The sequence below is a fragment of the Podarcis erhardii genome (genome assembly GCF_964252035.2).
Source record: "Podarcis erhardii genome assembly, chromosome: 4".
NCBI lineage: Eukaryota > Metazoa > Chordata > Lepidosauria > Squamata > Lacertidae > Podarcis > Podarcis erhardii.
Window position 1 is genome coordinate 77,230,467 of NC_138508.1, and position 15,908 is coordinate 77,246,374.

The following is a 15,908-nucleotide window of genomic DNA, read 5'->3' on the forward strand; positions in this document are numbered from 1 at the left end:
GTCGGGTATTGGGCAGCGCAGTGAAGAACAATGAGTGCTCCAGAACATGCTGACGCTGTGGAAATCTTGTTTCAGCACCAGTATGCATTTATGATCCCAAAGGTAAGCTCTGTGATGGGTATAGTCTGCAAAGTTTAAAACTTGCAGGGACTTTCAAACCTTCAGCTTGTTAATGGATGGTAGGCTTAACCAGGATTTATATTGGGGAGCGGCGTCTCCCCAATATCCTGTCATCGTCCTCTGCTTGGCTCTGTCTAGTAGATTCGGAATGAAATGTCTCGACTGTTATGTATTCAGTGGTCTCTGTTTGCCTGAACTTGAGTCTGGACAAAGGATTCTGAGCCGCTGCATTCCGATTCGATATATGATATCCAATCACAGAACATTTCAGGATTTGGGCCACTGCCATTGGCCCTTAAACTATGAGTTACAATTTGCAGCTTGGGAGTTTAGACAGCCAGTCACGTTGAGAGTGGGAGTGGCCCAGGCCTTCAGAAGCAGTTGCTTTGCCTCTGTTGTCCAGTTCTGTTAGTTCAATAAAGGTAAAAAATCTGTCAAAATTTTCAGTCATTTGAAAACTAGGAAGCTAAATAAAAATAAAATAAAAAATCAGGCAGTAGCTTTCATGTGGTAAACGAGTATATTTGCAAAATTACAAAAAAACCTAGCTTTTTAAATCTTAAGCTTTAAAAAAATCTAAACTAAAACACGTTTTCTTGGATTTGCTGAAAACCTTTTCAGCACTTCCTTCTCAAATTCCTCCTTTTTCTAATCCAGTTTTTCTGTGCTCACGCAGTAAGCATAGCCCGTGGAGATGCTCCCCTGTTAGAGGAAGTGTCAAGCTCTGCCCAAACCTGTTGTACCACTCTGAAACAAAAAATGGAAGAATTCTGTTCCCCCCCAGTGCTTTTTGCCAGCGTTTTCTACAGCAGGGATGAAGAACCAGTGGCCCTTCAGATGTTGTTGAATTCCAGTTCCCTTCAGCTCTGGTCAGCATGGCCAATGATCAGGAACAATGGGAGTCACAACCCACACCATCTGAAGGGCCACAATAATTTATGGTGACTTTGTTTGTTTGTTTGTTTGTTTGTTTGTTTGTTTCAAAAGCATCCTTCTAGAACTTCCTAACTATAGACCATTTTGAACTCTTTCCTTTTGAATTCCCTCGCTCCTTTTTGCATCCAGATTATGTTTACTGCTTCTGATCTTGGTGTATTTGATCTGCTGATGGAGTCCAAGGAACCGCTGACTTCAGTGACTATTGCCGAACGTCTGGGTACCAGTCCCTTTGGGATGGAGAGGCTGCTGGAGGCCTGTGTTGGCTTAAAGTACCTGAAAGTGGAGAGGAAGGACAACCAAAGTATTTATTACTTACATCTTAGCATCTCTGGGGGAGATCCCTAAGCAGTTAACCAAATTATCAAATCAAACCAAACCAAATTGTATAAACCAAAAGCCAATGAATACAATCCAAGAAAGAGATCAGGAATACAGTAAATAAATTTATACCAGCAGACCAGAAAGTGAACAGGGTAGCATTCAAATAAGCCTGTCGAAACATCTGAGTTTTTAGGACACATTTGAAGCACACAGCAGACAGAACTTCCCAAATCACTTTGGAGAGTATTCAAGAGGAAAAGCTTGTTTCTTTAAAGCATTGTTACCCTACTCTTCAGCAATAATAATAAAAAGCTTTCCCACTGAGCTGTAGTTGCTTCCCTTTTTTTTTTTTTTGCAGCTGCAGTGTTGTATAAACTTTAAACAGGTTACAGGTGGGGTTTTTTTTGGGGGGGGAGGGATGTTTCATGCTGCCATGCCTGTCATTTCATGCATTTTGTTCCTGCATAATTGGGAAGGGCTTTGGGCTTTGGCGATCATTGCAAAAAAACAACAACATTAATCTTTTGTCCCTTTTCTTTTTAAGCTCTTTATGGAAACACAGACCTTGCCAATCTCTACCTTGCCAAATCAAGCTTGGAGTCTCAGTATCATTCCTTGAAGTTCACTTCTGAATTTGTCTATATGGGTATGCAGTACTTGGCTGATTCTGTGAGGTGAGCGGAAGGATATCACTAAAGCAGGAAACTGCCACCTAAAGCTGTGCCACAGTGCCAAGGCTGGCTAGCTCCATATGCCAGATGCAACTACACTGGTACCTCAGGTTACATACAGTTCAGGTTACATACGCTTCAGGTTAGACTCCGCTAACCCAGAAATAATACCTCAGGTTAAGAACTTTGCTTCAGGATGAGAACAGAAATTGTGCTCTGGTGGCGCAGCGGCAGCAGGAGGCCCCATAGGCTAAAGTGGTGCTTCAGGTTAAGAACAGTTTCAGGTTAAGAATGGACTTCCAGAACGAATTAAGTACTTAACCCGAGGTACCACTGTATTGGCACTTCCATACTAGGGCTGGCTCCAGATGAGCAGTTCCTAGTGCTTCCCTTTCTGTTGCTCATCTGTTGAAAGGTACAGGCAGAACCGCAACTGCTTTTTGACTCTGCTGGGGCAGCATGGGGCCTTTTCTCTGTCTGCCTGCTACTGTCTTCTGTCTACAGCAGCTGCCCTGACATAACTGTTGTGGGTGGAGTTCACGGTCTCCCTTGTGGAGTGCCTTTTCAGGACCCCCGTTGATTGGCTTAAAATTAATCTCTTAATATCTGCTAAACCACTTACCAGAGATTTTAAGTGAATGAGAAATATTGTGCCCCGTCACGAAAAATACTACGATTTTATTTTAAACGACAATTGGAAAGAGCAACACTGCAATTAGGCATGTTGCTAAAATGGAAGCGAAAGGGGTTTTCTTTTGCAGTGTAGCATTCTTCTTTTTATACATTTTTGTAGTATAAGTTATTTTATTTTGTATATATTCAAACTGTTAGTTTTAATTGTATGTTGATAAATTTAGGTCACTGCTTAATATTTGGTTTTCTGTTATTTTTAATTAACAATTTATATTGTTTTATGTTAACTGCTTAGAAGTCTAAGAATATATACCTACATCCAGGTGAAATTGGTTCAATTCTTCTCTGGTGACTAATTTGAGATTTAAAAATAGATTTGGAATCACTGAGATATGTAAGCTACTCAGAGAACTTTGGTTATACGGTGGTCTATGCATGTCACGAACAAACAAACCTGTGATTGTTAGTCAACCTTGACAACACATAATTTTTTAAATGTACTTTATTAGGCAATGTTTATATATTACCTAATAAAAAAAAACCCTCTAAACTGTTTATACAATAGTATAAATCTTTCATTAAAAAGACAGATAACATGATAATGGTATGAGTGTGTGCGAGCCACTCAATTTTCATTTAATTAAAACAAATATTCTTTTTCAGAGAAGGAAAGAGTCAGACTGATAGAGTATATGGCATTTCAGGAAAAGATTGCTTTGATGCTCTTAACAGGTAAAAAAATAAAATAAAAGGTTTTCTAGATCTTGATTTTGGAAGAATGGAGAAAACCTGGGATGCTTCTTGTCAAAGTGACCATTGCCGTTGCAATTTGTGCGAAACATATTGCTTGCTTGTATTCACAGTTCCAGTGTTTTCTCTATTCATTGTTGCATTTCCCTTCTCCAAATGTTATCAGATTATTGGGAAATTTCTTACCACATGCCAAACTTGGGTTCCTGTTTTATGCATGTGTGAGGGTGATGTCTGCAACCAGGGCTTATATTATGCAGCCTAGTTGTGCAGAATATCCTGGTTTGCCTCCACTATGCTCCAATATTGAAGCAGAATTGCATCTGGTCTTCACAAATGGCTTTTTCAGAGTCTTATCATGGGTACAATGCAGTTTGCCATTATCCAGAGATCAGTCTATGCTCAGACCAGATGCATCTGCACCTCATTTTGGGTATGTGCATCAGGATACTGCATTGGAATTAGATGTTCAAGCTCTCGTTACTGGTGGAGCACAGAGGTCCTGTGCCAATTAACAACTCCTGAAGTTGGAATGTTGTGATAGTTGGGAAAGAGAATCTGAAAGCATGTGTCAGAAAATGTCAAGGGTTGCTGATGAGGAAGATAAAAGTATCCATTTCAGCCCTTCGTTGCGTTCAGGGGTCCTGAATGGACAGTGTTAAGGATTCATTAGAGAGAATATCCCGTCTCTCTCCTCCCTCTTTCTCTGTGTCAAATCCTTAGCAGGCAATATCATTTATCAGCATTTGTATACAACTTAACTAAAATATAGATTAAAAATGCACACACAATATTTATTCAGATATAATTAAGGAGCCAAATATTCAAAGATCTGGTGCAGAATGCAACCAGTGATGCAACATGTTTAGGGGAGTAATTCAGACAGATACAGATACGTTCTCAGATTTTAATTTGTTACATTAATGCAAGAGACAAAGCACTTCATTCACTAGCTTCAGTTGTGTCTTCATAATGGGTAAAAGTTTTCATTTCATTGTGCCGTAGCTCAAAGTTCTTGCATTGTAAACCTGCATGTGACACGATGACTGTCTCACTTTGTTTTGCTTTGTTGTGTGTGTTGTTTTTTTAAAGTCTGTAAAAAATAAAAGAGGGACGAGACTATTGCAAAGTGTAATAAGAAGAATGTTGAAGTTTTGACGTGCTCTAAATTGAGAAGCAGGGTTTAACCAAAGTAGCAGGTTATGGAGGTGCAGGGAACAGCTGTGCAAATGCTGAGCAAACAAACCATTCTGAGGTATTGATAAATTATAGGAACCTATGATGCGGGTGGCGCTGTGGGTTAAACCACAAAGCCTAGGACTTGCCGATCAGAAGGTTGTTGGTTCGAATCCCCGCAACAGGGTGAGCTCCCATTGCTCGGTCCCTGCTCCTGCCAACCTAGCAGTTCGAAAGCATGTCAAAGTGCAAGTAGATAAATAGATACCGCTCCGGCGGGAAGGTAAACGGCGTTTCCGTGCGCAGTTCTGGTTCGCCAGAAGCGGCTTAGTCATGCTGGCCACATGACCCGGAAGCTGTACATCGGCTCCCTCGGCCAATAAAGCGAGATGAGCACCACAACCCCAGAGTCGGTCACGACTGGACCTAATGGTCAGGGGTCCCTTTACCTTTGCCTATAAGAGGTATTAATGAATTATAGAAACATCATTAATTAATTAAATTTGTATGCTGCCCTTCTTCCAAAGATCAGAGTGGTTCACAACATAAAAATACAAAATGAGATCACAAAATGCATAATAAAATAAAACCAAAACAAGCTAATCACCCCCTTCCCATAAACACATTTAAAATGCCATGGAATGTTTAATCTGCCTGGTTTGAGAAATGTTTTTGCCCAGTGCCTAAAGCTTTACTAATGCAGGCAGTGGGTGAGCCTCCCTAGGGAGAGCAGGGAGCCATCACAGAAAAGGCCTGTTCTCATGTTGCTGCCCTCCAGCATCTCATGTGATCAGGTGATGATCACAGGGTCTGGGTTGCTTTGTATGGGGAGAGGCGGTCCTTGAGGTATTGCAGCCCAAAGCTATTAAGATTTTATAGGTAAAATCAGCACTTTAAAATTGGGTCCAGAAACTAATTGGCAGCCAGTGCAGTCAGGCCAGGATCAGTATGATATGCTCACAATCTGCCCCTTGGTATAAGTGGGGAATAACAGGATCGGACCAAAGAAAATAAAATCTACCAACAGGGGTGAACATTTTTAGAATTGCTGAATGTCTACATGCAGCTAACAATGGGAAAGCGAGAGCATTTTATGGAATATCGCTCTAGTCTAGAAGCAATTTCTGTATGAAACGTTCATGTCTTTTATATGCCAATGCAATTTTGAATTACTAGATCCGAGAGTGGGCTGCAAAAAATCTTCATGGGTGCTATGCATGCAAAGTGGCATCTGTTTGGCCGAGAAATTATGACTGCATTTGATCTTTCGCATTTCCCACTTGTTTGTGATGTGGGAGGTAAGTGCTGTAAATTCCACAATATCGTCCTTTACTACTAGCTCAAAATCATAAAGCAGGAAGAATAGAAATGAGAAAGAAGTGCTACAGGTGTTTTTCTGATTTGTGAAGGGAAGGCAAAAATGGGTGGAGTGGATAACACTCAAAGTGAAAGGATCCATGACTGTGAGTGATGGAGAAAGCCAAGCAGGAAGAACGTTGCAAAACAAGAGAATGAATTAGACAAATAGAAACTCATTAACATCTTTCAAACTACATTACTTTGATGCTACTTGTGTTTAGTCCTGCAGTATCAAGAGCAATGGGAGAAACAGGGTTTGTCCACACTGGAGATTACTGTGCATTTGCAGCTGTTTGCATCCTCATTTAATTTGTGTAGCCCCCATGTCTAACAACAGATGAAATGCTCTAACAGCTGGAATCTACATGCTTTTCTCCTGGAAATTTGGTACTTAATTGGCATAAAAGAACTGACAAATTAGAAAGTGGGAGAAGCACACAAGCAAATGCCTTCTCCATGGGTCCTTCCTTATTTCAGACATCATGATATATCATGATATATATTGTGATGTTTAGCTGGTGATAATCATGCTGTTGAAAAGCAGACATCATTCAACCCTAAGTTGCCAGTCAACTATCTGATGTGCTACTCTTAAATTTTTGCACAGGGGTGTTTGGATAAAGCTTTGAGGTGCACAACATTTTCATTTTTTCTTTGTTCTCCCTTCAAGGATGTACTGGGGCATGTGCCAAGGAATATATTTCATTATATCCAAATTCTACAGTGACAGTTTTAGACCTACCTGAAATAGTGGAACAAGCGAAAAACCATTATGTGTCCTCGCAAGATCACCAGATTACTTTCCATAAAGGTAAACTGTGTTTTCCCAAGAGCCTACATTGGTTCGATCATTCTTCTTTTAACAAGCAAGATAGCAAAACTCTAGGGTAGGAATCGGGATCTGTGCTCCTCCAAAGCCTGTTGAACTACGGCTCCCAGCATCCCTGACAATTGGCCATTCTGACTGGGACTGATGGGAGTTGGAGTCCAACATCATCTGAAGTCCACAGATTCCTCATCCATGCACTAGAAGAAACAGCAGGCAGCAGCTGGGCCTTAATAACTGTTGATTTCTGAAAGATACAGTGAAGTATTACTGCATTCCTTTAAGAAAATATGCTTATTTTCTACCTATTCTATTACAGGGGACTTTTTTAAAGACCCAATTCCAGAAGCTGACCTCTATATTTTGACTAGGGTCCTGCACGACTGGTCTGATGAGAAGTGTGTGCAGCTACTAACCAGACTGCACAAGGCCTGCAAACCTGGTATGTGTATTTATACAGTGAACAGATCAATGAACAGTGCAAAGATGGGGCAGGAGTAACCAAGGGCAGAAACCCAAGAGAGCTTCTCACATACCCTTCGTTGCCCAACTACAACACAACAGCCCCTCAGGGCTGCCAATGAGTTGCTGCCACTGCCCTTCCACTTACTCCTGCCTCTCCAGATGGGAGGGGACCTGGGATGCACTAAAATAACTGCATTTCAAACGCTTCTTATGTTACTTACAGTGTAAAGATGGTCAACACTCCCTCTTGACTCTGCAGATTCTGCTGGTCACTTACAACTCCAGTCCTAAGTGCCAAGCATCTAGACATGTGTAGGGCTGCCATATATCCGGGTTTTCCCAGACAAGTCTGGGAATCGAGTAGCAAAATGGCGCCCGATTTTCACTGAATCGGCAAAGTGTCTGTGAAAACCCGGACATATGGCAAGTGGGGCTATTGGCAATAAGACACACTTCAGCAGAGAAATTAAAAAACTTTATTAAAAGGTGGGGGGAAAGCAGGCAGAATGTCAGAACGGAATACAAAATAAACCCGAGCTCTGTGACTCTAAAATTGAACTAATCCTAGCCTGCTCGCTACAATAATGGGAGGCTCAGGCCTTTCTTCAGAGAAGGCAGAGTGACAGAAGAGCTAAAGGTACCATGGAAATTGGGCCCTTGTTACTCAAAGCCTTGCTGCACTGTCCCACATTTGCCCATGTCACTCGGGTTCAACTGCATCGCTTCTGATCATCCCAGAATGCTTGGATAAATTCAGATGAACTCTTTCCTTATGCAGTTTTGAACTAAGTAATCTGCTATTTTGGAAAGTGGTATGTCTTTCTGTCCATCTGTATTCTATGGGTTCAGCTGCCTTTCGAGATCAAACTTGGCACAAGGGTTACCGAACTGAGGGTGGCAGACTTAGCTGATGTTTGGGTGTCTGGTGCCATTTTGAATCAAGATGGCGAATTGAAAAAACACCCATTTGTCCACCCACCTCTCAAGATATCATCACCCAACTTGGCATGAGGGTTCCAGAGGTGGGGTGGCGGTCTTTGTTGATGTTTGGACAATGGGAACCATTTTGAATCAAGATGGCAGGCTAAAACATGACTTTTGGCTCCCTGGGTCAGGTTGAAGCACTGAGTTGGTATGTGTGTGCATGTGTCTGTGTGCAACCCTGAAATTCACAAACTACACTATCCATTTGAAAATCATAATATTTTCTGGTTTCTTTGAATTCCTGGACAGTGTCGGGCATTTTCTGCTAATGATATATATCTTTGTCCTAACTTGGTGAAACGTATTTTGAAACAGGTGGTGGAGTGTTAACAGTGGAAATGGTCCTCAATGAAGATAGAAAGGGGCCGGTAAGGTGCCAACTATACTCTGTGATGATGCTGCTTCTTACCGAAGGCCAAGAACGAACCGCATCAGAGTACAATGCGCTGCTTAGCGCAGCTGGATTCAAAGAGATTCAACAAAAGAAAACAAGCTTCTTTGATGCCATTTTAGCAAGAAAATAATATTGACCGTACTTCATTCTTCTTCAATTCAATACGCTTCAGGTTGCAGACTCCGCTAACCCAGAAATAGTACCTCAGGTTAAGAACTTTGCTTCAGGATGAGAACAGAAATCGGGCTCCAGCTGCGCGGCAGCAGCAGGAGGCTCCATTAGCTAAAGTGGTGCTTCAGGTTAAGAACGAATTAAGTACTTAACCCGAGGTACCACTGTATTTATTTCACAAATTGTAATATCCCTTGCAGTAAGATACTCCCTTGAATAGTTTTGTTCGATTCAGGATAGTTTGGAAGAAGGACTTTTTTTCAGCTGGAACTCCAGCACCTCTCAGATGGGCCAGTTGCCATTATAAGAGAACAAGGGAGGTGTTCAGTGTGAGTTCCAGCACCTCTTTTTCTAGAAAAATAGCACTGCTTAGAAGCATTCCAGTATTGCCTCTCCCAGTCCATTTATGTCTTTTTGGATAGAGACCAGTCTTTGCTTATGTTAATCTGAATAAAAAATTGCTATGTATATTGAGTGATACATAATCTCTGTGGAGGATCAAATAGCTGTGGAAGGCCTGAAGTTTACTGAACTTGTTTTCACATGAAATGATTTTGACTATAAACAGGCAGCTCCCAGTTCCGGGATTTGAGCTGTGTAATACCTCTGGATAGGTTATGCACCCTTCTTTGAAGGACCAGGTATGAAGATCCATCATTGTCACTAGAGGCCCAGGTGACCTCTGGGGTGCTCTTTACCAACTTTGGTTGGTGTACCAGCTACAACAGTCCTAGGAAGGAGATATCATTTCCTACAACATTCCTCAGATGAAAAGGGGAACAGTCCATTCTCCATCATTGTCATTGCTTGAGCATTTCCTCCTAGTCGAGTACAAAAGTTATTAGAGGAAACACACAAAACTGTAGTATTTAAACACAGAAATCTTTGAATTTTTGTATTGCATTTAGGGAAGCCTAAGGGGAAAAAGAAAACCCCAAATCAATAAATACCACTAACTGGGTGTACACATACACAACATTAACAATAAATACAACATAATAAAAATAAACATTATTATAAATAAAAACAGCATGGGTGAAATGTCTTTATTACCAAACAATTGCTCTTCATTGCTATTGCTTCCAGTTTGAACTGGAGTTTTTAACCAACAAAACTTCCTACCCTTAGAGAAAATTCATGCTGCTCCTGAAGGCCATAATGTGAGCCCAGCCAATCCCCATTTCAGCTTTAGCTGGTTGAGAAGTTTTTTCTTGCTGTGTCTGCCAACGTAGACCAGGCCTGGGAAGCTGTGGCCTTCCACATGCCACCAGACTACAACCCCCAGTGCCTCTGATCCCAAGCCATGCAGGCTGGGGCTTCCCATTGACTGCCTCGCTGTCCAACTGCTGTCTGCACCTCTCAGCTAAGGCAGAGCCCTGGGAACACAACCCACCACTGTCTGCCATTGGGCTGTGTTGGGAATTTAGGATTCAGCATGAGAAAGTAAGGAGCTGAGATGGCTTAAGGGTCCTGGCATTTTCAGGGAAGTTGGAGACTATGAGATAGGGTTGCTATGCTGCTGCATACTTTGGTACCCTCCTAATTACACTACTGCGATGCTTTGTATGTGGGACTACCCTTGTGTCTGGTTTGGAAGCTAGTGGGAAATTGTTCATTATCACATTTAGATCCCACCACCTTTTCTTTGAGGAGTTTAAGTTGATGTTCTCCCCACTTCCATTTTATTCTTGCAATGTTAGGTAGGTTAAGATGAGAGTTGTTAAAGGTGAGCTTCATGGTTGAGAGGAGATTTCAGCCATGCTGTGGCAGATCCCATCGCTAACCACCAATTAATATATGGCAGACTGGCCCTCTAACTACCCCCAGTTAAATATGTCTACAATTTAACACAAGCTATCTTGTGAGGGTCTTCTGTGAGGGAAAAATTGGTGATTTAGAGTCTTAGGCAGGAGTTGGTCAAACAAGAAAAGTTTTGTTTACAAAAAGAAGTTTGTGAAACAAAGTTGGGTCAGGAGATGCATTCTTTCAGGTAGAAGTTAACCTGTTACTTAAAGCTCAATATAAAGATTTCACAGGCCTAAACACCGTAGTATATGCACAGCTTTTCTTAAACTTCGGTTGCTAAATATCAAGTAGATGTTCCGGTTTCTAGAATGGGTGGTAAAATGTTTAACTCAATCTCTGTTACTTCATTCTTATTCCTTTACTTAGTTATGACAGGGCTTACAGTTAAATACTTTGGACACAGGACAGCTGCCTTCACAGCCTAATACTTTGGTTCATGAGCGAGGGACACATTTTGCCAGTTAGCCACTCCTGAGGTATTGCAATTAGTATAACACACCCAGGGGATCACCTCACCCCTTGTTACTGGTTTGGGAGTTGTCTTTACCTAGAAGAACTCTTCTCCCCTCAGCTAGAATGAGGCCCAGGTAAACTGAATTCCCACAGGTTCTACCTCTCCTGGGTCAGACGCAGCCTTCCAGGTGACTGTATACCTTCCTCAGACACTCAACCCAGTCTTCCTATCTAAGCTGTGAGGCTCTTTCCTCTTGCTATAGATAGTCTCTTCAGTGTAGGTGTTCTACTCAAACCAGAACCAGCTCTCCTCAGTCAAATCCTACCCTGATCCTTCTCTGTCCCTATCTCTCAAGCTAAACCCTATCTCCCATCTCAAGCCCTTTCCAACCCTCTCCTTCAGAAATGGCTCCTTTTATTCTCCCTCCCAAAGTGCAGTTCAACTCCCTCAATCTAGCTGTCTTGAGAGAAGCTCCAGCACTCTGGTGGAATTTCTGAGGGACTTCATCACCAGACCCTAGTCTGCCTTTGCTGTCCATCATACATGCCCAGACTCTAGCGCAGAGCTTTCCGAACTTTTCATGAGGGTGACATGCTTTTTAGACATTTATCATTTCACAACACAGTAATTCAGCTTTACTAGCAAACCAGAGGTTAAACTAACCCCTTTCCAGCCCCAGGAGGGGCGCCAGGAGCATTTGTGCAATACGCCTACACATTGCAGCCAACACACTAATGTGTTGCGACACACAGTTTGGAAAGCTCTGCAATAGCCACTGCATGATGCTTAGCGGGGCACCAGCTCTACACACATCTGCAGTGGTTGCTACAGAGCCAAGTTCAAGAGTTTCTTTTTGTGTGTGTATGGACATTTAAAACCCTAAACAACTTGCGTTCAGGATACCAGCAGATCACCTCCTAGGGTAAAGGCCAGGTTAATCTTTAAGATCTTCCAAGATGACTCTGCATGCTCCCAGTAGATAGTCACTTAGTGAAAACATGGAAGCAGAACTTTTCAGTGATGGTGCCCACCCTGGCAATGTCCTGCAGAAGTAATGTGTGGTGTGGAGAAAGTAATGACATTTAAATGCCTTTTTGAAATATTGGTTCATTCAACCTTTGGAGGGATCCTAACTCTAAAATTTCTGATTTTGTCCATTTCGTACACTGATCAGATTTATTTGTAATACACACTTGTATTCTGTTTTTATCTTGTTTTAGAAAATCTGTATTGAACACTATGGTGTTTTTATGTAAACCACTTAGAGATTTTTATATGATTTTTTTAAAAAACAAAACAGTTGCTTCTAACACATTTGTTTGCAAGAGAGCACCAAAGTAATTTGAAAAGTTGGCTTATACATCAGATACACGTCATGAAGTATTTATTACCTGTCGTATGAAGTATTTATTACCTTGCAAGGGCGAGATAAATTACCATGAACCAGGCACATAATGAGCACTGGTGATGACAGAGATTGTTGTTATTGCACAACACAAATACTATACTTTGAATACTATACTATATCTTGACCCACAGTCCATCCAGGTGGGCGCCTCCTAACATCAAGGAAATTGAAGAGACTATAAAGCCAGCTGACAGAAGGGGGGGGGGACGCTAGCATTCCACTTCTCACTGACAAACCTATAAAAAGGGGAGTGAAACTGCAAAACAAAAAAAAACAAAATCCTGTTTTTGCTGCTTCTCCACAGGTAAGCGGTCCTTTATTCTTCACCCCTGCCTCAAACCTTTCTGTTTCTGGACTCTCTGATTCTTAATAACTCTATCATGTCGTTTCCCTTCTCCAGGAAACTCCTGATTGTACATTTCCTTTCTCTAGGAATCACCTTTTTTCTTTCACATGATTCTCTATATCAGCATAACAAATAATTCATTTTTAGAAGTAAGTTCTTTGGTGAGTCTCTTGGGAATTTTTGCCATTCATATTTGTTGACTTGGGCACAGAAACGGTTCCTACTATTTGACTTTCATGTCTTGCTTCTTTGTTAAGCTGCTACCATTTCCTAAAGTGTTTCTGTATTTTAAGAATTTCCAAATGGCCTCATTTCAGCAAGAGTATTTTCCCCAAACCACCTGCTCTCTCTTTTGATGAATTTTCTCCAATAACTTGTTAATTTTGCACTTCCAGACACCAGTTGATTTTCTCTCACTTGTCAGGTTCTGGTATCACTTTTACTCACATAGGCAAAGTCAACAATTTCCAGGTACTTTCTTCCTCCTGCACTTGTGAGAAAAAAATCCTTTTCCACATATCCCTTTACTTAGCAGATGGGGACTTTCCCATAAACATATCTAGTCTCACAGTCATTTATCATTATATGTTTATCATTACATTGTCATTTTCAGTGAATTCTGAATAAAAGAACCACAACTTGCTCATCAGAGGAAAACTGTGAGATATCTGACAGAGAAGTAAAGAAGAATGAGTGCTACAGAAGAAGCTGAAGCTTTGAAAATGATATTTTGTAATCAGTATTCATTTCTAATATCAAAGGTATTGTCTGCAAAATTTAATACTTGCAAGGACTTTGAAACTTTCAACTTGTAAATGGATGTGTAGAATCAAACATGCCTTTAAATGGCAAGGCAAATCTTACTGTTCCAGGGGTCAACCCAGCACAAACAAAGGCAGAAACTATTGTTAATGTCACTTGAATGTTCTAACAAGAAAATGAGAAGAACTGTGAATCTGTGTATGGGATTCACAGCACAGGTGGGATGCAGCAATAATTCAAAATTAACTTGCTTAAAATACCTGTGTCCTACTTTTATTTCTACACTTCAAATGGACTTGAACTGTATTGTAATCTTTTTGTGTTTCAAAGGCATCTTGTTCCTTTTAGAACATATGTAACTATAGACCATTTTTAACTATTTCCTTGTGTACTCCCTCACCCTTTTTGCATCCAGATTATGTTTACTGCCTCTGATCTTGGTGTATTTGATCTGCTGATGGAGTCCAAGGAACCGCTGACTTCAGTGACTATCGCCGAACGTCTGGGTACCAGTCCCTTTGGGATGGAGAGGCTGCTGGACGCCTGTGTTGGCTACAAGTTCCTGCAAGTGGAAAGGAAGGAGAACCAAAGTGTTTATTCTTTATTTGGGAATTTAACCAACACTATAAAGTAGAAATACCATTAAAAATCAATTTCAGTAAATAACTTTAAACCATCAAGCCAGCAACTGAACAGAATAACATCTAAATAAGCGTAGGGAAACATCTGAGGTTTTAGGAGACATTTGAAGCACATGGAACTTCCCATATCTTTCTTTGGGGAGCATTCCAGAGGGCCGGTGTCATAAACAGAAAGGGCGTTCTTTCCATTAGGTATGCAGGTGACACACTCCTTTCATGACTGTAAAGGGTGATTTGTCCCATAGCAGGAGAGATGGTCTGTTAGATGTGCTTGTTGTACCTAGTTGTTTACAAATGTCAGTGAGAAAGCTCAGTAGCAAATATGCAGCTAGTGCAGGTCACTAAGCACCAATGCAGCTCAGGACATTCAGAGTTTGTGCTTCTGACTTAGATGTTACAGTGGAACAAAGTTGCCTGCTGTTCATAGATTTTTAATACAGTACTTTGCTCCAGATCTCGGAATGGCCACTCCTAGTAGCAGCTTTGTACTCTGAAGTTCCACTGCCAGCAGGTGGAGGCCTAGTCTTTCTATAATTTTCTCTGGAAGAGAAGCTGGAGAATTGCAGTCTTGGTTTTTTACAATGCATGCTGTGGAATCATAGAAATGTGTCTTCTGCCTCATTATCCTTGTTTCAAGCATTTTGTCCCTGCAGAATTGGGGAGGGAAAGGGATTTTGCACAGAGGTGTTTAAACGTTAATCTTTTGTCCCCTTCATTTTAAGCGCTTTATGGAAATACTGACCTTGCCAATCTGTACCTTGGCAAAAGAAGCCCAAAGACTCAGTATTATTCCTTGAAGTTCAATGCTGAAGTTGTCTATACGAGAGCACAGCACCTGGCTGATTCTGTGAGGTGAGGAGATTGATAAAAAGGGTAAAAAAACGGTAAAACTCACAGACGTTACAAATAAACAAACCTGTGTAGGTTAGACACAGCTTTGACAACACATGTAACTGTATGAGTAGCACACTTGGTTTAGTTGTTTTGTTGCAGAGTCTGAATTTTAATTCTGTAGTTATTTTTTCTTAAACTAAAACAAATATTCTATTTCAGGGAAGGAGAGACTCAGACATATGAATTAAGTGACAGTTCTACAAAAAATTTCTATGAGGCTACGTACAGGTACAGAAAAATTATGTTTTTCTACATCATGTTTCTTTTTAAAGAATGGGCAAAGCTTTCCTTTTGCAATTTGTGTGAAACCTATTGCTAACTTGTATTCACCTTTCCAGCATTTTTTTATCCAGTGTTGCTTTCTTCCCTCTCTGATAGTTATCTTTAATGATATTGGGAGATCCCTTATTACATGCCAGACTTGGGTTCCTGGTCCCCCCCACCCCATTTAAGCATGATGTCTAAAAATAGATTCCTTGCAGGTCTTACATTACACAAACTACATAGGAGGCTACTACTCCTGGGGGCTGTGGGAGTTTCAGCCCCCACAATAAAATACTTGAGGGGGCAGGTCTCCCCCCCAAGTTGATGAACATTCCCATTCAAACGATGTGTATGAACTACATCATGTGATCAGTTATCATGCGATCACACTATATTTTATTCAAGTTGGCACCCTAACAGACTAGTTGTGAGGACCCTGCCTTGTTTACCTCTTGAACTTTGCACTGTTGACACAGAACTGCTTCCAGCAAATAGCAAATAGCCTTTCCTGAGCCTTATCACTG

General features: G+C 41.1%; 1 protein-coding gene across 1 annotated transcript in view; it reads left to right on the forward strand.

Moving 5' to 3' along the window:
- The window catches only part of LOC309340676 (acetylserotonin O-methyltransferase-like), a 34,151-nt gene continuing 18,243 nt past the window's right edge, over positions 1 to 15,908 (forward strand). Inside the window, exons 1-10 of the mRNA XM_081859557.1 lie at positions 1 to 102; positions 1,186 to 1,360; positions 1,925 to 2,054; positions 3,348 to 3,416; positions 5,787 to 5,908; positions 6,640 to 6,780; positions 7,115 to 7,237; positions 8,560 to 8,756; positions 13,989 to 14,175; positions 14,949 to 15,078. Of these exons, the coding sequence (XP_081715683.1) occupies positions 31 to 102; positions 1,186 to 1,360; positions 1,925 to 2,054; positions 3,348 to 3,416; positions 5,787 to 5,908; positions 6,640 to 6,780; positions 7,115 to 7,237; positions 8,560 to 8,756; positions 13,989 to 14,175; positions 14,949 to 15,078 (1,346 nt within the window). The 5' untranslated portion in view covers positions 1 to 30. The remainder of the gene's footprint in view (positions 103 to 1,185; positions 1,361 to 1,924; positions 2,055 to 3,347; positions 3,417 to 5,786; positions 5,909 to 6,639; positions 6,781 to 7,114; positions 7,238 to 8,559; positions 8,757 to 13,988; positions 14,176 to 14,948; positions 15,079 to 15,908) is intronic.